This window comes from Phlebotomus argentipes, unplaced genomic scaffold (assembly GCF_947086385.1).
Source record: "Phlebotomus argentipes unplaced genomic scaffold, Phlebotomus argentipes genome assembly contig_5, whole genome shotgun sequence".
Classification (NCBI taxonomy): domain Eukaryota; kingdom Metazoa; phylum Arthropoda; class Insecta; order Diptera; family Psychodidae; genus Phlebotomus; species Phlebotomus argentipes.
In genome coordinates, this window is record NW_026776165.1 from 12,797,945 (window position 1) to 12,821,506 (window position 23,562).

Sequence of the window (23,562 nt, forward strand, 5' to 3'; positions counted from 1 at the left end):
CTCTTTGCATCTATTTTGATGTTTTTCCACCGCTTTCCGGGCGAGAAAATTCCCTTTGGAGACACTGAACCTGTCATGGAGATGTGAGTCGCCAAGAGCACCTTGGCGATCGCAGCGCAGCTGCACGGAAAACGCGAGAAACCACGCATTGGCGCACTTTTTGGAGCACCCAAGACCGTTATTGTGCCGTAGTTTTTTGCTGAGAATTTGGATTTTGAGAACAAATTTGTTATTTAATCAGCTTATGAACTTTCTATCAATTCTAGACATCATTGAGTTGACATGAGATATGAATGTGGCTTTTATTACGCACGTTGCACACAAGCGAATAGCAAATGTTGTATTTAGCAATAATTTAACACGAGGAACTCGTAGAAATTTTTAATTGATTTGTTGATCATAAATGAAGCAGTAAAGAAGTTAAAAGTAATGAATATGCTGAAGGTCAAATTTCACATATTCCACAAAGTTCATTTTCCCCGAAACTCATGTTTTCCTAAAAAACCATGTAAAATTCTGCATTGATAAGACATTAAATAAATTGAGGCGGAAAATTTGCATGCAAACCTCAAATTTGTTATCAATATTTTCCCAAAGTGCAGCCAAGAGTGAAATTTGCTGATAATCTCGTCTGAGAATCTGGAAAAGTTGAGTATAAAAGACGAGAATTTTGCAGGTGAATTTATCAGTTAAGGCTGTAATTTCTCAACATGAAGATCATCGTGGGAATCCTTCTTCTCGCCTTCGTCGCTTTTTTGACAGTTCAAGTTCAGGCCCAGAATGAGACAGAAGTCGATCCGGCTGGATTAGAGGGTTGTTTATCATGCTTCTTTTGTCTCGCGAGTCAAGGACTCCCAGGAATTCCCGGCTAATCAACAACAGAATTGGAACTTTACGGCCTTTGTCTGGATGTCTTCCACTTGAATCACTTTATCTACAAATGTATAATCTATGAAGTAAAATAAATACGCACCTTTGCACATCAGCATAAAACGTTTCTTTTGATTTGAGGTATATGAAGAATTTTCTTTAGGAGTCTTCTTCTTAGAAAACTGTGCTTTCAGTGTTCTGACTGGCGAGTAATTAATGATATTAATAAGAAATTGATGATTGATGATGGAAACTGAATAACTTTTGATATCAGAGTAAAGAGGATTTGTGTAAGTACAGGAATTAAACCTATTTATGATTAGACTTTTCCCGTAAAAATGATTTCCACTCGCGCTTTTAGTCATTTCCGAACTTAACATCAATGATTTTTTTCTAGTCAATATCACTGCGGAGGAAATCCAAAAGCGGTGATTATGATGAGATAATTTTACTAAATAATGAAATTTGTTGAAAGAATACTTTTATAAATGTTTATTCGCCTTCAAAGAGAAGAGAGAGAGAGAGAGAGAGAGAGAGAGAAAGAGTATGAATTGTTTCACAATTTGCACACTGAATAATTTGAAGCTGACTTAATTTGGTAATCAATAGTTAAACATCTCAATAATTTCCATATAAAAGGCTGTTGAAAAAGGAGAAAAGACAAATTTGAGTTACTCAAATACAAGAATGTAAAGAAATAATATCAGAAATCTTTTTTGACCTTGAATCACCACATAATCCGCAGAGTTCGTTTGCCTTAAAAAGGAAAAGTGAAACTTCAATATTTCCCAAAACCATGTAAAATTCTGCATTGATAAGACATTAAGCAAATCGTTGCGGAAAATTTACACGCGAACCTCAAATTCGTTATCAATATTTTCCCAAAGTGCAGCCAAGAATGAAATTTGCTGATAATTTCGTCTGAGAATCTGGAAAAGTTGAGTATAAAAGACGAGAATTTTGCAGGTGAATTTATCAGTTAAAGCTGTAATTTCTCAACATGAAGATCATCGTTGGAATCCTTCTTCTCACCTTCGTCGCTTTTTTGGCAGGTCAAGTTCAGGCACAGAATGAGACAGAAGCCGATCCGGCTGGACTCCCAGGCATTCCAGGAGTTTGCTTCCTTTCGTGTTTACTCTGTCCCTTGGCGCTTGGAAAGTGAATTCTAATTGATTTGGTCAAATATCCACGAATCGACCACGGATCAGTTAGAATATACACAAACTAATATGTTTTCCTGCATTGTATATGTATAAATGACTTAATAAATTTATCAGCACTTCTGCACTTGAGCAATACAAACAATGACTTTCAACACAGGAAGATGACAGAAAAATCCACTTGCAAAAAGAGAAGAACCACTCAATTTACCATCTTCCACTTTGTCTCAATGACAAGGGACGAAGCTTGTCATTACACATTAAATTATACATCTCATTTTTCCTCCGGCCACCAATTTTCTCCGCGAAGTATTACAATTATCACGAGAGTCTTCCCCGTTGTCTCGGATTATATTTAGCCACAGTTGAAGCTTCTCTTTTACTTTTATTCAGCAGAAAAATCGCCTTTGTGTGGCGATAGTTTCTCTTATCGACCTCTGCAAGGGGAATTTTCCATGCGAACTAATTCTATTCGCTCTCTAATGTTGGTATTCTTCAGTGTCAGCCACGCAAAAGGGTGGAAAATTCCTCTTCTCCATTGATTTTCCTGGATCCGCAGGGTCATTTTCAACGCTTTAAAATACCTTTAATCCACAGCACACGCCTCGCAGTGATGTTCAACTTTAAACACACAAATTTAATACTTGGATGTTTCACAAACTACTTATTATTGTTTTTTTTTGTACGTGTTTAACAGTGTACAGAAAGTCACGCATAAATTTAGTAAGTAATCGATTAACGGATGTTTTTGGGATGATGTGAAATTGTTCAAAGATAATAATATTGAAAGTCAAGGGTTTATGCTTAGTTTAATGCCCTTACAAAGCACATTGGTAAACAGAACTGATGCAGAAATTTATTTGATTTTAGAGACATTTTTCTTTGAAATAATGCAAGAAAGATTAAACTTATAGAAAAACCAAGAACTCTGTATAAAATAGTCAAAGTGATTACAAAATAATTTTTCTTTGTTACAGTTGAACAAACTGTAGATGTTTAGAAGAGTTTCTTCATTTTGCAAAAGCCAAAAATTAGCCAAAATCTTGGCCAAAATAGAATTTTACTAAGTACATAAATTGGTGAAATTATTCATTATTAAGACTTGAAATACAACATATTCCGCAAAGTTCATTTGCATTTAAAAGCGAAAAAAATGCCCGTGTTTTCCTCAAAAACCATGTAAAATTCTGCATTGATAAGACATTAACCAAATCGTGGCGGAAAATTTGCATGCAAACCTTAAATTCGTTATCAATATTTTTCCAAAGTGCAGCCAAGAGTGAAATTTACTGATAATCTCGTCTGAGAATCTGGAAAAGTTGAGTATAAAAGACGAGAATTTTGTAGGTGAATTTATCAGTTAAAGCTGTAATTTCTCAACATGAAGATCATCGTAGGAATCCTTCTTCTCGCCTTCGTCGCCTTCCTCACCATGCAAGTTCAGGCACAGGACGAGCCTGCTCCGGAGGAGGCTGCTGGATTTCCAGGCATTCCAGGCTTTCCAGGCTTGCCTAGTCAGAATTGCTATCCCATCTGCGTGAACAGATGTGCACAAACCTGCGGTTTCGGGAAGTGAACCTAAACGCATACTTTGCAAGACATTTCTGGCAAAGCGACCCAGCGCAAATAAATCTGTTTTTTTTCTGCTTTAAATAATATTATAAATACATAAATCAGCACCTTTGCACACTTCCAGAAATACAACAAATTGTCTTTTTACTTCTCACATTAAAAGGTTATCTTGGGGAGTTCAGTCCGCTGGCATTTTGATCCTTTCGATGCCTAAGTTTAGGGAGTCTGAGATTTGTAATTAGATGAAATTATTTGCGTGTCCTCTTATACACGCCCTCGACTGTTTTTCAGCCAAAAATCAAGGCAGATTTATCTCGTGGCGCTACAAAATTTGAATTAAATCGAAGAAATTTTGCACTTTAACGGTATTGTTCTGAAATTAAACGACGTGTGGATCCTCATGTGATTTCCTCTGATGGTCGAAAATTTTCATGAAACCACCTCGCCGTGACCGTGGCGTGAAAACTTTAAAGACATTACGGATAGAATTCGGTGAGGTGTGCAGAGTCCCAGAGGCCCCAATACACACATCTCTGGGTGGGATCCCTTCCTCTTGTGGCCTCCACACTTAGCCGCGCCGCTCAAGACCCACCACGAGCGCCGCCGAGCAGTTCAGTCTCTCACTTCACTTCCGACCGTGAACACCTGTTGCGATGCTATCGCAGCCGTGCCGCGATTGACTTTTCCCAACACACTTTTCCGCAGAAGAGTGCAGGAGAATTGTGACGAGACATCGTGCTGTGGAAAGTCCCTTTGTCCTTCGTGGAAATTTTTATAGAGGGAGAAAGAGAGAGAGAGAGAGAGTGTGTTTGGCGTTCGCGAGTGTATTTCATCTTCGATTCTTCTCCATGGTGCGATGGTGCATGAGAAATTCCATCAAATGGCTAAATAAGTGAAACAGAGTGAATACAGTTTTGAAGCTCGCGGTTCTTGTTTAACATTCGAGAGCCACATCAAGACAAATACACACAGGGCAGCACACATAATGTACATATGAGGAGGGAAAAAAGAGGTGCAAACTAGAATCGGCGAATAGCATTCAATTGGATCATATATATTCACTTTGGATACTTATATCGCCTTCCTCGGAGTCTCTCTGGTCTGAGATTTTTCGTGTATATAAAACACCATCAGCAATAACGGAGGTATGTGAATTTAAATACTTTCTAAAAGTCACGAGTTAGGAGACTCTTGTGGTCTCACCAATTCTCTCGGCACACAGATACAAGGCAGAAAAATAGAAGAAGAAATTTAGAAGAAAAAAAAAACACTTCACGTGCAGGTCAATTGCTTGCAGGAATTCCAGAAAATGTTACATGAAAAAGGGGGTGTTTATTGTATGTTTGAAAAGTATGTGTGGTGAAAATTCAAAATAGAACGACGCTCGTTGTGCAATGAAAAAAAAAAACGCGATTACACCGCAAGATATCATCACACTTTTGGATATAATACAGAAAAGCTAAAAAGAAAAACCAGAAACTTCAATGTCATATTAGTGGAAAAAAGAGATTTCATTAAAAACTTTAACCTCGTGCTGCTTAAGAGATTGTTAAACTCGTTTCCAAACTCTCGATATCGAGTCTTTTGGTTAATTCGCGATATACTCACCAAATTATTGACTTTAATTCACTCAATTCCATCTCATATCATACTTTCACTCGCCCATCCAACACTGAAGACATCAACAGGGAAAAAAAGATCTTTTCCATCATTCCAAACACGTGTCAACACGTGTAAATTCAACATGTTCTCGAAGAGTCAATTTTGTTGCCTTTCTACACATTAAATTCCTTGCATCGACATTAATTAGAGGCCCAAACGCATTTCTCTCTCCCGTCGTGGGCTCAATTTGATGGCATTTCAGACATTTCTGGAATGGAAGAAGAAGTAAATTTCAGTGATTAACGCAGGCCCTTTAATTGCCGTTCAGATTCGAAGGTTTGGAATTGAGAGACGCACAGATTTCAAGATACTGACTAATAGCACTGAAATGAGTTTTATCTGATCAAGTCGTGTCTCTTTGGCAAATGGAGGAATTTTTAGCGAAAACACAAAAATCACAAATCATCTTATAAAATGACGGTAAAAGCTATTAAAACATAGTGGAATGATAAGAATATTTCGCAATAGATTAACGTTTCTTTTTTTTCTCTGTGGATTATTATGAATAAGAGTCTAAAATTGATTGTAATGCGCAATAAACTAAAATATAATTAGTCTGAAAATAAGTATTCTATGCGCTCTGATTTCCAAAAATACAATGTTCCTAACTGGATTCCCCAAAGTTATCTTTTCAATATTTATATCCACCTAAAACCTATTCTTTACAGTCATTAAACGTTGTTGTTTTGGCTTAATAATCTTCATTGGATGAAATCCCAAATCCATAATCTTGAAATTGTATAAATTGTCCCTCTTTCCTGCTCTGGTGCGCTTTTTGCATCTTGGTGACTTTTGCGGGAAACACTCGGAGTTTTCTTTCTTGTAGATCAATGCTTTAGCGCCAAAAAGGCGAGAAAATGTGCACATCATTAAGGAGCGTGTCCATGAGGAAATGCTTGTATATCGCAAAGAGATCTCGTGAGCATCTGTGAACACAATTGGCTCGATGTTGCTTGAAATTCCTCACGAGCTCAAATTGCTTAAACCTGACACCGAATTATTTTTCACTTTCACGGTTCACTGACCATCGAGATCTTACCACCAACGAACAAGCGAAAATCTCGCGAAATAAGTCAATCATCTGAAACCTTGTCTTTCGTGCTCGCCTTTGCGAGTTGTGTTTGGATGTTTAATGTGCATATAAAGAAAGAGAGAAATAACATTCTCCCGCGCAAAAAAGGCATTCAAAAATCGTCTGTTCGGTGTTTCATGCGCCGCAACAAGAAATCTTTTTAGTACTTTCTAATATTTCCTCAGTCAATTTTTGGTGTTCGGCCGTCAAACTCTCTTTCACTCTTCAGTTTCTCATTCACACACAGCCTCTGTGCGGGTCATTTTATCCGATGATATCAGCAAATATTTCAGGCTCTGCGCGATCAGCAAAAAAGCGATCCAAAACCACTTTCATTACACGGAAAGTGAAGGAAGATTGTGGAGATACAAATAGACAATATCCCAGAAGAATGTTACAAAATCTACACACACACACACGTTTCACTTGACAACAGAGTCTGACGAAGAAAAAGCCATCAGAAGAGAACCAAGAAATCTTGAAAGAAAAAAAAACACACACTGGAAAGAAAGTAAAGACGCTCATAACATAATTTATAATTGTTCACTTCCATTTTCATCATGTGGGAAATTGGTACTCTTCTGGGATTGTCTAATGACAGAGACAATTAGCTCTCACGTGCATAATAAATTACCACATAAAATTTACATACATCTGTAATTAACGAGAATTTTTCTCATCCACTTGCCCTACAATTTTTCCATTAGACGTGCGAGATTTATCAATTTGACCTGTCCACGCCAGAGAATTTTCACGTCACGTACTTTCTTTGTCGATTTGATGGCACTCACAGAGTGAAATGGAAGCATATTGAGGAGTTTTAGAGTGAAATTCCGAATTTTATTGCTTCATTCTCTCAACAGGAAAGTATCTTTTATGGATAGAAGTGTCTGTAAATGGAATATATCTAATTACCAAGATAGGAATCATGGAAAAAAGTTATAAATGCTGCCAATTAAAACACTTTGGAAGAAAATGCTCAGTCGAAGAGGAGTTTGGGAAGCAATACTTTCCAACAGAAAAACCTCTTGGAGATCAAAGAAACGCATTTTAAGGAAATCAATATTTCTCATGGAATTAGAAGAAATTGTGCTTGAGATTGAAAAATGAAGAGTTTTCACGCTTAATACGAAACAATTTCATTTGAATTTCAGCCTCTCTTTTCCCCACATTGAATCTTAAAGAATATTTGCGCAAAATGCAAGCGCTTTTATCCTATATAAAATACGTTTTATTGGTATTTAATGATCATATATTGTCTCGCAGCCACTGAATTCGCTCTACAGCAACTCATGCGGATTTTATTATTGTATTGCAAATCTCAATGAATGGCGGAGAGAAGAGGTCACAGACATTATGCTTCCCTTGACATTTTCCCTTTTGGCATGGGATTAATAATGCACTATTTTTGGCGATTCATCTTTCTCAATTTTTCTTTTAATCTTTAACCCAGTTTAAGATTGAAAAATAGTCCACATTGAGCTGTTCAATCACTGTCCAACACCCGTTACGAATTCATCACATTTTACTGAATTTCTTTTAAAACAATATTTGAAGAATTTCTCTTTTCACAATCAACACTTTTGAGATTTAAAATGCTCTTTGCATCCGCACGCAAATGATCTTCGGCGTCAAATTTGAATCGCTTATGCGTGAATCCGTGGCGTTGATAAATTATTATCGAAACCGCGGGGGATCTGAAAAGGTGACTGAAATTATGCAAGAATCAATATTATGCGTTGCAATGAAAATTCGAATGATCTCTCACAAGTGTGTGCGCGCGCATTCTTCGACAAACAATTAGCCCACCACATTCTTCTAGTGAAATCAATGCGTATTCACGAGATTCTTCGCGGTTGCAGGAGGATTTTTTCTTCATTTTTTTCTATGCCAAAGCATGGATCAGTAGCGCAACGATAAATAATTGATTTCTTGATCTTTTGCACCTTCAATTTGCTTCAATTCTTCGCGATTGGCAGTAGAGAAAAAAAAACACATATAATTTCCAATGTTGCACGAAAAGTGAAATTGCATCGCAAGGCTCATATGTTTTGTTGAATGCACTTCACAGGAAAATTACCAGCAAAGCAGAAAAAGCATGTAATATTAATTGTATGAATATGAAAAAGACCCTATGATGGAATGCCGGAGTCACAGTGCGAAGGTATTGAATTGTTTGAGCAATACTGCAGAAGGTGTACTAAAGAAATACAACTTTGTCCAATTGAAGGTTGATCTCTGTGTGCCTCTTTGTACCCTCTCTCTCTCTCTCGCTTGCGCTTCTTCGGCATTTCACAACTCAACGAATTTCACTTTTGCCTCTGTCACAAGCGCAACAAAAGCCTTTAGGATGTGACACGCGACAATCACGGGAGTTAAGTGAGCAAGAATCATACTAATTGCCCATCATTTTCCACCTCTCTTCATCTCCACAGACCAATGCAACAAGCATGCGTTTGTTCAAGGCTCGCAGATCGAGCGACAATCTCGCCACGACAGTAATTATCGAGCCAACGGCCGCTCAGTCCGCATCCCTGACCAAGGAAGCCGCGACTGGAGTCGCCGAGGAGCGCCCCAATTGCCGCCATAACTCACCGCTGGCGCCCGAGACGACTAACGACTGCACGGCGGCCACTAATGCCACCATCGCCTCACCTGCTGGCGTCGCCTCGCCAAAGTCGCCGCCACCTGATCCCGACAAGAGCCCCACAGTCGCGCTAATTGGACAAAATGGTAATGTCACTACATTAGGCGTCCGTTTGAGAGCCTTTAACCTTTCACACTGCAATCACATATAAGCTTTTGATGAGGAAGAGTCACTTCAAGATTGAGTTTTTGGAGCTTTAGAAACCAACAATGCGTTCGCTTAATTAGTTATCGTCCTGTAAGGTTTAAAACTCACATAAAAATGCATGAAAAACTTCTGTATTTCGTGTGGTGCAGATGGAGATATAGACTTGAAATCTTTTGAATTGTTCTCTTGTTTGTCTGTTTGCAATAATTCTGACACGTCATAAGTGAAAAAAAGAAACTTTATCCCAGCATAAAAAGCTCAATAAGAGACTTATCAAGTCATTCTTAGCGTGAAATTCTCAACTCTCAAAGTTTGACTAATGAATTTGTATATAGTGGAATCCTCGTCGGAAATTTACATTTGAATTACAAAAAAATCCATCGTTCCCCCAATTCTTTCGTGCCCCGCCAGGCCTATGTGAGCCATATAGGAATTAATTGGAGTATAAATCAAAACAGCACGCTTTTGGGTTACTCAATCCAATACATCCGGTATTCATAAAATGTACACGGTGATATTTGCTTGGGAAAAACACCGAGGCGAATTCTAGAAAATGCTAAAAATGCGAATGAGTTTAATGCTTCTTTTTGTCAAGGTTCCAACAAAACACAAAGTGAGCCCCCTCTTCACTGTGCATTGCTGAGCAAAATAGACACAATTTTATCGATGCTTAATGGCAAAATATGTTCAACTCAAAGCATTTTCTTTTTGCTCTGTCGCACACTTACCATTCTCTCAGTCCAAGACTTTATGATGCTCAAAAAGTCAACTGCAGGTTGTAAGTTCTTTGCGCTTGACGAAGAAAAAAGTCAAGCATCTCACCACGCAATTTGCGCAATGAATACACGCAGCAGTGAACGACCAAGAAAAGCCCAGGATTGGAAGAAGAAGAAGGAAAAAAAAACTGACGAAAAACTGTTGAAACCTAATACAGTTACAAAATTATTAACATGCATGTTTTTTTTGTGCGGTTGCGCTCTTAATTTCGCTCCGGTGGTCATCTTCAAACTCACCAGTCACGTCATTAATTACCGCCCCAAAAAATGTCGAAACACACTTGCTTTTATGCCTCTTCTTCTCCTCTGCCCCAAAAGGTCGATTGCCCGGCTACAAAGTTGTGACGGCAGTTCCAGCTGTTGTGCTGGAAGACACCGAGTCAGCTCCTGCCACACCAATAACATCGCCACCGGCGGCCAAGGAGTCTAAGAACAGTGAGTCTCCCAAGTGCACAATATTCCGTGTAAACATAGATTAGGTGAATTTGGCAAAGTGTCTGCAGCATAGAAAATCACAATAGAGTGTGAGATTTACACTGTGCGATCATTAGCAATGCAAATTGCTTGGGCCGCATGAGATACAAGAGAGTCAAAGAGCTCTCTAAGGCCAATGTCGCTGGATGGAAGAGAAACTGAAGCCCGCATGAAATGCTCAAGCAAAAAACTCTGCATAGTCAATAGAGACACTGAAAGCCCTAATCTCTCAATTTCTTAGCGAACACAGTTGCCAAGAAATCAAAATTGAGTGTGGAAAAGTCAATATTTTCGCTTAACTCCGCTAATATCTTAGCCATTCTTGAGTCTTGAATTCTCTTGATTCCCAACACAACTCAATTCAGTGTAATCAAGCTCATGAAATGTCCAAAAAGCGACATAATAAATATTAAATATATCTTCTAGGTCACTTTGGCCTATTTTTTCGCATATTGCAATCAATTAATGAGAGGCGCAATTAAATTTTTTACCGCAAATTGTCACAGCAACTTCGAAAGAATTGAAAGTTCCCAAGCAATAAAGCAAACCCAAAACAAATCCTACAATAAACATTCTGTTTATGGATTTTGGTGTGAGGTCACAACAAACCAAATAGACTATGGCACAGTACAAAATTGCCCCACATTCCCCTAATATCTTTACTTCACACACAATTGTTGTATTTATTCCTCACAATCTTCCTTTTCACCTTGAAAGATTAATTGCAGAGTTGAAAAAATCACGGTTCCGTGGATTTTTCGACACTGGCGCGATAACGTTTTTGGCGAGAAGAAAAAGATACAAATTTGCATGATTTTGAATCTGAAATGCTCGATGCTTTTCACCAATTAATTTATCTCTCTTTCGCATTTTTTCCTCACCATACAAAATAACATATAAATTTCAATGGAGCGCAATCATGTGAAACTTGCTGACTCTTTTCGCAAAGAGCATTTAGTGGCAAAGCAGCCAGTGTCTCTGCACAGAGATTGTTGTGAAATTCATCGGAGATATAATTAATGGATAACTTTCAATCTCTAAGCACCAATCCATTGGGAGTTGGCATTCCACAGTCCAATGAGGAATAAGAGCACGAATTGTTGCTGAAATTTCGTGAATTCTCTCCAAAGTGACCGGAAATTTCAGTGGTGATATATTGAGAGGAGTTTTGGGACTTCACTTTGCCCCAAAAATCTTGATTGACACCCAATAAAGTCCCCTTCAAAAATTGCCATTAATGACGTGCTAGTCCAAAGGCGGTAAATATTACGTGGGAATTTAATAATAGAATTCTCTCCAATCAATGTCACAGCTCAGACTTATCCAGAAAGTCAATATTATGGGTCTATTTTAAGATTCAACTCTGCGTCAGACGCGACTTTTCGGCTTCCCACCCTCAAATCGCCAAATAAGAGGGGATTTTCTCTTTCATCAAATGATAACACCTCTCTTGTGTATGTAATTGAAATTGGAATGTCTGTGGCTCTCAGCACTGCCTGGCGATACAAATTGATCAGTGAACGGTTATTAAGTATGAATTCTATTATATTTTTCTTCTTCATCTCTCACTCAAACTCTCAAGTAACGCCCAAAAAGGTAAATGACACTCCAATCGGAATTTACGTCTCGCTCTTCTCATTCCAATCACGACTTCACTGTATTATTTTATTCACTTTTTCTTCAACTCCCTTGCGTGCTTTTTTCTCCCTCATTGTCTGTGCGAAAGTCATCAAAACACTTGATGTTTATACAGCCAACAATTCTAAAGGGCACACACTAAAACAAAAAAAAACCAGAGAAAACATTCTCAAATTGCTTTTCCCGCCAGATTGTTATGTAAAGCATTCTTATTGTCTCTCTGTGGCGTGGAGGTCACTTTTACACCATAACATCTCATCGTGCAATCATCACACATTTCTCCATAACGTGCCTTCCAGGCCGAAAACACAACAGGGCGCCAAGCACAATGTTTTGCGTGAGTTAATTGCACGCTGCTGATGCGCACACATTGCATTTTTCCAGAGAAGATATCGTGAAAAACTTTCTCAAAGTGTGTTCACTGCATTCTGGCACATTTATCACCAAATCAAATTATATACCCAGATAATACATAATTAAATAATCAATTTTTCCTCAAATCTCTTCACATAATTCCATGTGCGAAATTTTCACTTTATCCACTAAATTATCAAAGCGAGTTTTAGTGGGTAAAATATGTGGAATTTATGGACTTAAGTGCAACTGTAAATTGGCGAAATATCACCGCCATACATTTGCATATCAAAACACGTAATGAAAAGTCGTTATCGACTTAGTGAGGACATGAGAAACTGTTCTCAGCAAAATGTCTCGGCTAAAAACCCTATGAGTACTAAGTAAAGGAAAAAAACAGGATATACTGGCTTTCTAATTATAAAATGGGCAAAAAATGGCCATAAATATTGAGTTGAATTGTGTGTGATGAAAATTTCAAGTAACAGTCATTTGTGATTGCGAGAAAAAGCGGTTCGATGGGAACTAAATGTGGAAAGAGAGGATTGAAAGCGAACAGAGGCCAAGTTCACACAAATAATCAACATTATATTAATGATTTCATTTCACTTGTGACACAGGAAATCAACATTTATCTTCTCGATGCGCGATATATTCAATTTGTCCGGATATCCGGATATCCGGATATCCCACTGAACCCGTGGGCAGCGCTTCAACTCTTAGAGTTTTGCTGTCCCACTACTCCTTCCTTTTTCTTTTAATATGTGACACGCTGGCCTCAAAACAAAAATGTTAGTTTTTAAATTATTAAATTGTAAGGCTGTGAACCTATATATGTAACTAACACTTTTCCCCCAAATGGCATACACGACCGAAGAACCGAGCTTTCTGCCGTTTGCTCGGGGAGGTTGGCAATGAAGCCGGCGGCAGCCGCACACAAAAGAAAAAGAAGGAAGAATAAATTTATTATTATTATTATTATTATTATTATTATTATTATTATATTTGAAAATGACGCGAAAGTTCAACAAAAGAAGAAGAAAAAAACAACCCATTTTCACAGTCTCATTTCACCTGCAAGAATCACATTTGGACTGCATTTATGCAGAGTGGGTTGCAGATTAATTTCCTGCACAGAATGCTAAATTCATTTCGCCCACAGCATAATTTAAATAGCAAATATCATCAATATGATTGACGTGAATGGAAGACTTTTTTAGCTCAACGTTATGCCACACTTTCCGTCATCTCTCGTCACCTCTCTAATAAAATTATTATTTTTCTATCACTCAGCAGTAGACCACACAATAACCACAAGCTTCTCTATGTCAAGCTATGTGTTCAAAGTGAAAGAATAAACAACAGCACATGATGGAAATTGTAGAAACCAGTGTGAATTTATGCACTTTAGAAGACCTTTACTTCGAAAATGATTGAAGTCTAAAGGCTAAAATAAGTAATTGATTCAAATTTCTCAAAGTGGCATAAATATTTGCTTAATTTCATGAAAAAAATTCAGTGAATTTAGAGATATTAAGCATAAAACTATCATACTTGATAGTTTCCTTAGAGCATTAATCCCGCAATGACTTTAAGGCTTGAGAAGAGAGTGTTTGAAACAATGACGAAGGGAAATTGAGGAGTTGTGCTGTTGCGAGCGTGCACTGTTGTGTGGAAATCAATAGAGATTCACACCTGTTTCCATGCGTATATAGGACATAAATTAGTATTTATTGAAGCCAAAAAAGAAGAAAGCGCGCGATAGAGATAAAATCTCGTGTGCTGAAGTGCGATCTCGTGAAGCACTAGAATGCAAGTGACGATGATTATTCACTCATGCGTTGTATTTAATGACACACACACACACACGGTGAATGTGCCTTGGCTTAAGTGAAGAGACAACTTTTTCCCCATCACTTCATGTGCGGTTTTCCATTCCTCGACATTCATCTTCCATCGTTAGAACCTGACAGAGCATACAAAAAAAACTCTTGTGGCGTACAAACAAAACGAACTTCATACGGGATGAGGAATTTTTCATCCATCTTGCGCATTTTCACCAATAAATGTAAACAATTCTAATGTCACAACATATCAACCAAAGGGAAAAACACGCGATCACATTTATTATATCTTCTTCGATAACCTCTTCGAGCTGATAAATCGTGAGATTGCGAATGCGAAGAATTTCTGCACATACACACAATCCGTGCAGGTCTTTGACTTTCACATTGACGACGCAAACGCGAAATTAGATCAATGCAGATCGTCTTTTTTTTCTTTGCCCCATCACGAGAGAGAGAGAGAGAGAGAGACTGGCAATGGACATATATGACAAATAAATAATACCATTTTCGAACAGAATCATTCGGACGCACTGCAATTTCTTCCATATCGCAGAGAAAATCCCACCAAGACGCACCTCTTTATCGCTCCACCGCAACTTCTCATCGTCATGATCACACATCATTGTGACAACAGACTCCAATTGATCTTCTCTGTTCTCTCAAGTGCAAACAAACACTCCTCGCGCTCTTGGAAATTCGCAATTTGCTCCTCTGGCTCATTACTTCTGCGACCGCGAGGGGCTTCGAGAGGGAGAAAATGATCAATATTGTGAAGTTGATGGTGTGTATAAATATTGATATTGACCAGCAGAGACACCAAGAGCTATGCCAAAGTGATCTTCAAATGCCAAAATCCCGCTCAAGAGAACTCTCATTAACAGTATATTTTCTTTGCATGAAATGCGGGAAAGCTGCAAATATTGAGCTAAAGATGTATCTATTAATCGCTTTTTATCCGCTCTAATTCACTCTGCGCAGATCTTTTTCTCTTCACCCTTTTTTTCACCACTTCTTAAATCATTTCATTGTTTGATGCTCTTTTAAATACTTTGTGTGGTGCAACATTTGAAGAAGCTGAGCAAAATACACCGTCCAACAGAAATCTTCGCTCCAATTACCATCGATTAATGGTGCTTAATATTAAACTGATTAAACATAACTGCGCCTTCAGTACGGAAACTTTCATTTTTCTTCAAGTGAACCTCCTGTAATGACCATCTAACAAATACACTCTTCGCCAACTTCCTTGGCCGCCAACACGCGACAATTTCCCCACAAAATCCACCGACAGTGCGTGGTCACGGTGTTTTTTCACGTGGGCTCAATTGCGATACTCGAAATGAGGAAAATGAGTGCAAAAAAGTAGAAAAGTCTCATTTAAATACCAGTCTAGAGACACCGCTGGCGGTTCAGTGACTACGCAATCAACCGAAAAGTCATCAACATTGCGGAAAAATAGACCAATATTTACAGCCAGTGCTTTTTTCGTCGCTCTTATTCATTCAAAACCCAGACAAAAGAGAGAATTGTAATGAAATTTATGGCTTACAACTGGCGTTGGCTTGTGTGCAAAAAAAAAACCCGCCAAAAGATCAAAAAAGTGGATTTTTAATTTTTTTCCGCGATTATTTTTTTTTGCAATAAAATTCACGCGATCCTGCATATGATACAATTAGCGGAAATATTTTAGCCATTAAAGAGCTAATAGAATTAATTCAGCAAAGCGATTTTCGTGTATACAAAATCATATTATAACATCGCTTCCGATGTCGTGTGATGGAAAGACAGGAGTTTTTTTTTTTAATTTCTTCTCTTATATCGCGCCATTGGAGTAGAACTTCAGATAAGGCGCGAGCTTTTCATTAGCCCTAATAGGAGAAGCATGTTCTACACCTTCAGACGCACGACTGTATTTTATGTGCAGGAGGAATCAACACCATTTTTTATGATAATCACACCTAATATCTGTAGAAATATTTGTGTGGGTCGAGATATGCTCTCAGCCATGGTCAATTTCAACAAATCAATCCCTCACGAAGACGCGATGTTCTCAGATAAGCTCCGCGACACTGAGGAGCATCAATATCATTTGCTTAATTAAAACATTAAAGCATATTGGAATTGATTTGTGTTCCCTTTCTCCAGATTAGACAGCTCTTTTTTTTTATTGGATTTACTCATCTTTGCGCCACTGAAAGACTTTGAGAGGCCAAAGAGAAGACTTGAGATGCCAATAAATAGATTTCTTGCTGTATACGTGCAATTATATCTCTCAAGAGATTCTCAAGATTCTGCAGCTGTTCACAGGGTGTTTCACACTCGTTTAACTGAAGTTTAGGGGTGAAAATGGGCGGGGCATTCGAATGGGTGGAGCTACAATGTCCTTTTTACTGCATTAACATTATTTTATAATTTTAAGAGTAAAAATAGTACTTTATAGCTCAAATCTCACAAGTAGACAAGGAAGGTAATCTTCAGTTGTGAATTTATCAATTCAAATGACAATCAATCGTTCTTGAAATACCTTTTGTATATGTCCGCAACCTTTCACGCCACATTTGTGAAGATTCACCACATTTCAAGAGCATTTTCGTCGGCAAAGGTTTTTCATTGAAGCAGTCTGTGTGATAACTAATTCTCAACACAAGCAATGTGTGTCGCTTTATTGTGCAGACGAGCACTTTGATGGAAATCTCTAAGGTAAGGCAGAGAATTGTGGCTGCTCAAATGGTAATCTCAAGTGCATGACTGACCGATTAAAAGTGATAATTGGCGATTGCCTTCTCTCTCTCCTTGTCTTTCACTTGAACTCCGAGACGGGGAACGAGTCAAATCATCAAATCTCGCGCGAGATTCCGCATGGTATAAAATTGTTTCTTGATTATTTAGGGTAAAATGATTGCGGTACATACGAGTTCTCTCGTGAGGCACAATAATCATCAATTGAGGCACCTTGTAATTTTAGATCTCACGAGGAAGTGAACTCCTATTAATTGTGCAATCTCTACTTTGACGCAGTGTTCACGTGGGGCCGCAAGATGGGCAAGAAGCTCGATCTGTTGCGCCGCAGCGACTCCACCAAGACGCCAACGCCCAGCGGCCAGCACTCGGCGGACACACTGCGGAAGCACCGCTCGACGCTGGCGTGCATGACATCGGGCGGCACGGCGGAGCGCCTCATGAAGCCGCACCGCGACCGATCGCCCAGTCCCTTCAAGACCTTCACGTTCTTCCGCATCGGCAGCACCGGCATGGGCATGCTGCACAACGCCCGGAAGGCCGAGTCGCCGCGCGCTGGGGTGCAGCTCTACCGGAGCAGCTCCACCAGCCAGCTCAACACGTGCTCGTACGTGAAGTGCGACGATCCTACGGACGGCGTCAACCTGGCCAGCCGGAGCATCGCGCCGCGTAACACCGAGAAGTCCTCCAGCTGTGACGACATCGCCAAGGTGGCCAGCGAGGGCTCACAGCAGACGCCCAAGCGACCTCACTTCCCGTACGCCTTCCTGCGCTCCAAGCTCTCCGTTCTGCCCGAGGAGAACGGCGGATCTGTGGTCAATCAGTCGCGGATGCGCGAGAAGATGCTTCAGCGACCGCACTCCACCGGAGATCCCCTGGAGATGCCCTCGACCGAGAGCCAGGACATCTCCAGGGTGTCAGACACGTCGTCAGTGCCGAGCGAGAGCCCCAAGAGTCGCATCGTCAGCGTGTCCAGGAAGAGTTCTATCAACCAGAACTCCGATGTCGATTCTGCCCTGTCGCAGACCAATATCTCGCGCCACAACAGCACGGCGTCCACAGACTGGGGCCCCGGTGTGTACCAGCGTCTCTCCAGCTGCCTCAGCTCCAATGAGTCCGGCTACGATAGTGACGGCAGGCACGCCGAGGAGAACCACAGCCCCAAGTCAGACAGCCAAGTGAACCTGTCCAAGTGCTCAGATCCCTACATAGAGGCTGTGCGCAGCCAGGAGAAGCCCGAGTCCGGCGTGCGAAGGCGCTTCCGCCAGATCCGGCTGGAAAAGAGCACTGCCGTGGAGGCAATCGGCCTGGTGCTCACGCCGCAGACGCGTGTGGAGGACAATGAAGTGGAAATGAGATACATCATAGCCGAGATAGATCCCAGTGGCGTCGCGCACAGGTGAGAGTGTGTCCCTGACCTTTTCCCCCTGATGCGCGCAATTATGCATAATGTAATTTCACAATTTCCTTAGAGATGGACGCCTCCGCGTCGGTGATGAGATTGTCAATGTAAATGGTCATCATTTACGTGGCCTCCAATCGCCAAGCACCGTGCAGCGGATTCTCACCTTTGTGGACAACTGCGTAGACCTCGTCATCGCGCATGACGAGTTAACTACCCTGGCGAGTACCTTCAGCAGTACAAAGATTCGCATTGGCGACGACCAGTCCAGGATGGGCGCCAAGCGGCTCTCGTGCAGCGATCTGGATCAGCTGGTGTTGCACACCACTGACAACAGTCCGCAGCGCAAGGCGCTGCTGTCGCCCATGCGGACACTGGCCAGGAGTCGCGTCCCCAAGCCCTTCCCACTCACGCCCCTCTACAATGCCACGGAGTACATTCCCGTGTACGCGAACCGCATCACCATCACCAACACCATCAGCGACGACGAGAAGTGGCAGATGCTGAAGAAGCGCCCTTCCGACTCCGCGCCCGCGTCCACGCAGCTCTCCCCGCGCTACTCCATCTCCAGCACCGCCTCCACGTCGCGCTGCAGTCCCACGATTGCCGTGAGCGACGCCGAGGACGACGAGGAACCCTTCAAGTCCATCATCCCCATTCCTCCCAACTTCAGCCTCACCAAGCGCGCCCACTCCCTTCCCGATCCCGAAATCCTCCGCCAGACGCCCGCCCACAGTGGACCCACGTCACCGGACAGCGACAACGCCGCCGAGCGCACGCGGCCCGGCTATCGCTCCATCAAGTTCAAGAAGAAGGCTGACGCCGAGCCCAAGTCCTTCAAGAGTGAAGCCACGCTGCAGCTCACCGTGCCCGTGGACTGCAGAATTCAGCGCTCGCACACGGACGGAAACCTGCCGGAGCCCGTGGCAGAGACGAGCCTCAACAAGTGTGCTCAGAAGCATGCCAGTTCGCAAGAGAATACCACGATCTCAGGTGGAAAAGACGGTGAGTTCAGCTCAAGAGCATCGATGAATTGGGCGGGGTTTCCGGGAAGGCGTGGCCTTCGAATAATATGACCAGAACTAACAGGCATTGTCTTTCAGGTGCCCAGAACAATTCTCAACTCATAGTGAAATTCTACAAGGGAACTGGCATGAAGTCACTGGGATTCAGCATTGTTGGCGGGAAAGACTCCCCAAAGGGCAACATGGGAATCTTCGTGAAGACTGTCTTCCCAAGTGGACAGGCGGCTGACGATGGGAAATTGCAAGCGGGTAAGAACAGTATAGAAAGCATCGCAAATGCCATGAATCCACCAGTCAATCGCTTCTCACCATTGCAGGAGATGAAATACTCAAGATCAACAGCACCAATGTTCACGGCATGAGTCATTCGGACACAATAGCACTGTTCAAGAACGTCCGCGAGGGTCCAATAGTGCTGCGAGTGGCGAGGAGGAAGTGAGCAATCAATCATAGATTCTGAAGAATGCATGAAATCAATTGTTCGCTTCTTTCAGGCATCAGCGTGCGAAATCCCTGGACAGCATGCAGAGCTCATGATCAGCTGCAGCCCATGTGACCCAATCGCGCCGTGCAATGACGTAACTTTAGGAGTTAATTTAACATTAAAAAGCAGTATAAAATAGGAATTTTTTTTCTGAGTGTGTTTAGGTGTATAAATTTTAGTTGTGTAGCTCTATTTTCACGACAATTCATTTGCGAATTGGGAAGAAACTCCCCTCTAGTCACCATTATTTGCTTGTTGAAATGCAAAAGAGTTAATAAAAGTTTCTCTATCCTATAATTTTTCCCACTCACCAATTCACTGGGCATTCAAGCGACGCTTCTTCACATAGTGTTCAATGCGATCCTCAAGACTCTCACCCTTGGGGCGCTCCATCAGTCGCGTGTAGCTCTTCATCTTGGCGCCCTGAATCAAGTCCTCGGCACTGCACAGCGTCTCAGGAGCTTCTGGGAATTTCGCCTTCAGCACAGCTCGCAAATCCTTCGACATTTCCTGCATCATTGTGGTCTTGATGCTGGAAAACAACAACAAACTCTCTAGATTCCTTATCACACGCTCGAGAGAGTGTTGATTCAGCACCCAATTGTCCTGGCCGTCAAAAACTGTTCCATAGAGATTCAGTGGCACATCGCTAGCCAGGCTGTATTGAGGCTTTCTGGGATTGTTTTCCACATCCAGCAATTCCCTAACAACTTCCGGCTGCTCTTTCTCCAGTCCGATGAGCAGCAAGACAGACATTATGCATCGGATTTGATGCCACAGGAAGGCATTTGAGTGAATCTCCAAGAACACCATATCGTGAGGATCTTCTTGGCCAGCGACAGCTCTAATCTCAGCACTCTCGATGGTTCTCGTGTAAGAAACCACGCCATTCGCCACGTCCATTTTGCAGAGATTGCGGAAATCGTGGCTCCCAACAAGATAAGAGCATCCCTTCGCCATGGCGGCGATGTTGAGCTTGGCGCGAGGAAAGAAGTATCTGTACATCCTCTTCTGGCAATTGAATCTCGCACTGAAGTCGAAATCCGCGAGCGGATGCCAGGAAATGCAGCGAATATCATCTGGCAGCGATTGATTCAGCATCACGCAGTAGTTCAGTTCATTCTCTATCGATTCGGGGAGCATTTGCTCCGCTGCCGGGAATTTACTCCGCACATCCAGAGAGATGGTCTGCGAGAAGGCGCTCACGCCCTTATCCGTTCTGCCGCAGCGATGATAGTTCGCGGACTCGCGATTCTCAATCAGGCAGGTTTTCTGCAGTGCCTTGAACAGGTGATGCTCAATGGTGGCCGTGGAGTCCTCTTGACTGGCATATCCTTGATAATCCCAGCCCAGGTAGAGGAATTTCAGGAGAATGTGCCTTCGATGGACTTTGCTGAAGTCAAACTTCCTCTGTTTCCTCCTCGTGTGACCGTCACAGGATGATTCCGCCTCGGGATCTCTCTTCTGGATTATGTTCTTCAGCTGGAGAGTGTGTGCCTGCAACTGGATGACCTTCTCAATCAACTCCTGCAGGTCGAAGAAGAGGAGAAATTAGGAAAAATCTCCGGTGTAAACAATTGAAACATAACCTCTTTTGAGAGTTTCTGCAGTTCTTCCCTCGTTAATTGCTTGTTTCTCTTATTTACACTCAATTCCATGCTAATTTCTCTATTTGTAGTCATTTTTAGAGACACTTTGTGGAATGCCTTAGCGGAAAAGTGGATAAAATGCCGGAAAAAGCACAATTCACACTGTTTTCATCACCACATGACAACACACAGAAAGTCTCCACGTTGAGGGGCTTGCAATTGCGGAATTTCACGACTTTAGTCCCTTTTGGAGACTTTTTGAGCAATCGCAAGAGAAATTCTCAAAATTCTTTAAAATCTCTCTAAATAGAATTATTAACATCATTCCCAAAAAGGGAGAATTTCCAATAAAATATTGGGTTTAGTTTTTGAATAATTCGACTGTTCGTTTGGGACTCGACTGAGTCGCAAAGACAACTCGTTGAGGATTATAAATAAAATAAATATTTTGTCAACATCTCGTCAGTCGCTTCTCAGCATCTCGCGGTGCAAGTGTGTCTCCTCGAGCTGTTCCTTGACTTCCTGCGAGATGTTTTTGTCAAAGAAGCTACAGATCTTCTCAATTCTCCTCATGGGATCGATAATTTCCATCTCAACTGCGAATGGTAAGTGTCTGTGCATTTGTATTATCCACAGAGAAAGTGCGCTTAAGAAGTCACCCTCGCTGTAAAGTGCTTTTTTCTGCTCTCTTTTTACCTTCCTTGAAACGAAGAGTGACTCTATAAATAACTGACACCATCGAAATGGTCAATTTAGTCTTCCTGAATGGGCCATTTAGTCCTACAACTTTCGTAATATTAGACTTTAATGTAAAAATAGACACCTTCGAATATAATAAATATGAAATTATTCATTTTTCCGTTGGGAACATTCACGTGTTCGCAATAAATAATCGCGCGCGCGACTGCGTGTTGCCAGATTGGATTCCCATACGAAAAATGCACTCAAATCACCGCGACGCGAAGGAACTGTCCGCAATTGTCTGACGACTCTCTCCTTTCCCGCTCCTTTTTTCCAGAGCCAACGGAAACCCAAACTGCCCAGTGCACCATCACTTCCGGAGACGTGAAGGCTTCGGCTCAGGCGAGTCTCACCACAAAATTGGAGGGAATTTGCGAATCGAGTAAGAGAAGTTCTAGTTTAGTGAGTTTACTTCAAAATCATCTCTCACCATCGATTTTTTCGCTCGCAGACAGTCTCTACACCGCCTTTGCCTACCTCGAGTCCAAGCTGATGCAGGAAATCTACAATATTCGGCTGGTTCTCAGCCAAATCCAGAATCCACACTACAATCTCATGCAGCACAACCAATTCCTCCATCCGCCAGTCAACATGGCGCCCACGATCTATCACAACATCCAGAAGATCGTCGATCAGGCGCGCGAGCAAGCATCCGCCGAAGTCACTTCGCCATCCATCTCATCAACTCCGCCTGAGATTCCCAACGAGATCCCCGAAATCACCACCAAGCAGAGCGTCTTCTTCACCACAATGGCACCAGTGACGGGCAAACCGCTGCTGCTCAAGTCCTTGCCATCGAAGTTCTCCAGCGCGCGCGAATCTGAGATTCACAAGTTCAACAACACCATTCTGTCCGGCCAGGAGACACAGATCTTCACGTACTACTGGCGCATCGATCACTACAAGGAGAAGCTGAAGAGGAACGAGAGTCAGGTGGAGAGTCCGGCTTTCGTCATCTCTGGGCAGAATCTGCACGTGAAAGCCGAACTGAACCACTTGAAGCGAGACTATCTGTATCTGCAGCTGGAGCAGTCGCCCAGGGAAGTGGCGGGAAATGGCTCCATCATCCTGGAAACGGGCAGCATATTCAAGGAGATCGAGACGAAGAAGTTCTTCCGCCACAAAATCGCCATTCTCGATCACACGAGCGCCAAGAGTGATCTCATCTCACAGGAGTTTCTCAGCATCAACAGCGGCTTCCCGATACCAAACAGCGCCATCCTGTCCAGCTCCTATTGCCGCAATGATGTGGTCCTCATCAAGATACTCATCTACCTTTAGTGCTGGACGTCAGAAGACGAATAGAAGATGTTAGAACAACTTGATGGTGTAAAATCTGTGCGGAATATCAATAAATCTGTGC

At 41.7% G+C, this 23,562-nt stretch overlaps 3 protein-coding genes across 3 annotated transcripts; 2 read left to right on the forward strand and 1 right to left on the reverse strand.

Moving 5' to 3' along the window:
* Positions 1-1,870: 1,870 nt before the first annotated feature.
* On the forward strand, positions 1,871-20,152 carry LOC132256068 (uncharacterized). The gene is made up of 9 exons (XM_059752251.1): positions 1,871-2,028; positions 2,191-2,359; positions 8,772-9,069; positions 10,147-10,341; positions 17,238-18,357; positions 18,431-19,365; positions 19,464-19,634; positions 19,703-19,820; positions 19,880-20,152. Exons 1-9 carry the CDS (start codon positions 1,871-1,873, stop codon positions 19,920-19,922), a joined length of 3,207 nt encoding a protein of 1,068 aa, XP_059608234.1. The 3' UTR covers positions 19,923-20,152.
* On the reverse strand, positions 3,678-21,665 carry LOC132255494 (tRNA pseudouridine(38/39) synthase). The gene is made up of 3 exons (XM_059751560.1): positions 21,459-21,665; positions 20,181-21,396; positions 3,678-5,472 (listed from the first exon to the last, which is right to left on the reverse strand). The coding sequence occupies exons 1-2, from the start codon at positions 21,549-21,551 to the stop codon at positions 20,185-20,187; spliced, it is 1,305 nt and encodes a 434-aa protein (XP_059607543.1). The 5' UTR covers positions 21,552-21,665; the 3' UTR covers positions 3,678-5,472; positions 20,181-20,184.
* Positions 21,666-21,960: 295 nt separating this feature from the next.
* Positions 21,961-23,560, forward strand: LOC132255509 (uncharacterized). Its single transcript, XM_059751583.1, has 3 exons — positions 21,961-22,063; positions 22,477-22,581; positions 22,651-23,560. The coding sequence occupies exons 1-3, from the start codon at positions 21,988-21,990 to the stop codon at positions 23,478-23,480; spliced, it is 1,011 nt and encodes a 336-aa protein (XP_059607566.1). The 5' UTR covers positions 21,961-21,987; the 3' UTR covers positions 23,481-23,560.
* The last annotated feature ends 2 nt before the right edge of the window (positions 23,561-23,562 follow it).

What these genes read in the sequence shown, in the direction of transcription:
- LOC132256068 (XM_059752251.1), top strand. Translation starts at nt 1,871, where the DNA reads ATGAAGATCATCGTTGGAATCCTTCTTCTCACCTTCGTCGCTTTTTTG. An exon ending in TGTCCCTTGGCGCTTGGAAA is followed by an intron (nt 2,029 to 2,190) that starts GTGAATTCTAAT and finishes CTTTCAACACAG; the next exon opens with GAAGATGACAGAAAAATCCA. An exon ending in GGCCAAGGAGTCTAAGAACA is followed by an intron (nt 10,342 to 17,237) that starts GTGAGTCTCCCA and finishes ACTTTGACGCAG; the next exon opens with TGTTCACGTGGGGCCGCAAG.
- LOC132255494 (XM_059751560.1), bottom strand. Translation starts at nt 21,551, where the DNA reads ATGACTACAAATAGAGAAATTAGCATGGAATTGAGTGTAAATAAGAGA. An exon ending in TGCAGAAACTCTCAAAAGAG is followed by an intron (nt 21,397 to 21,458) that starts GTTATGTTTCAA and finishes TTCGACCTGCAG; the next exon opens with GAGTTGATTGAGAAGGTCAT.
- LOC132255509 (XM_059751583.1), top strand. Translation starts at nt 21,988, where the DNA reads ATGTTTTTGTCAAAGAAGCTACAGATCTTCTCAATTCTCCTCATGGGA. An exon ending in TTCCATCTCAACTGCGAATG is followed by an intron (nt 22,064 to 22,476) that starts GTAAGTGTCTGT and finishes CCTTTTTTCCAG; the next exon opens with AGCCAACGGAAACCCAAACT. An exon ending in GGAGGGAATTTGCGAATCGA is followed by an intron (nt 22,582 to 22,650) that starts GTAAGAGAAGTT and finishes TTTCGCTCGCAG; the next exon opens with ACAGTCTCTACACCGCCTTT.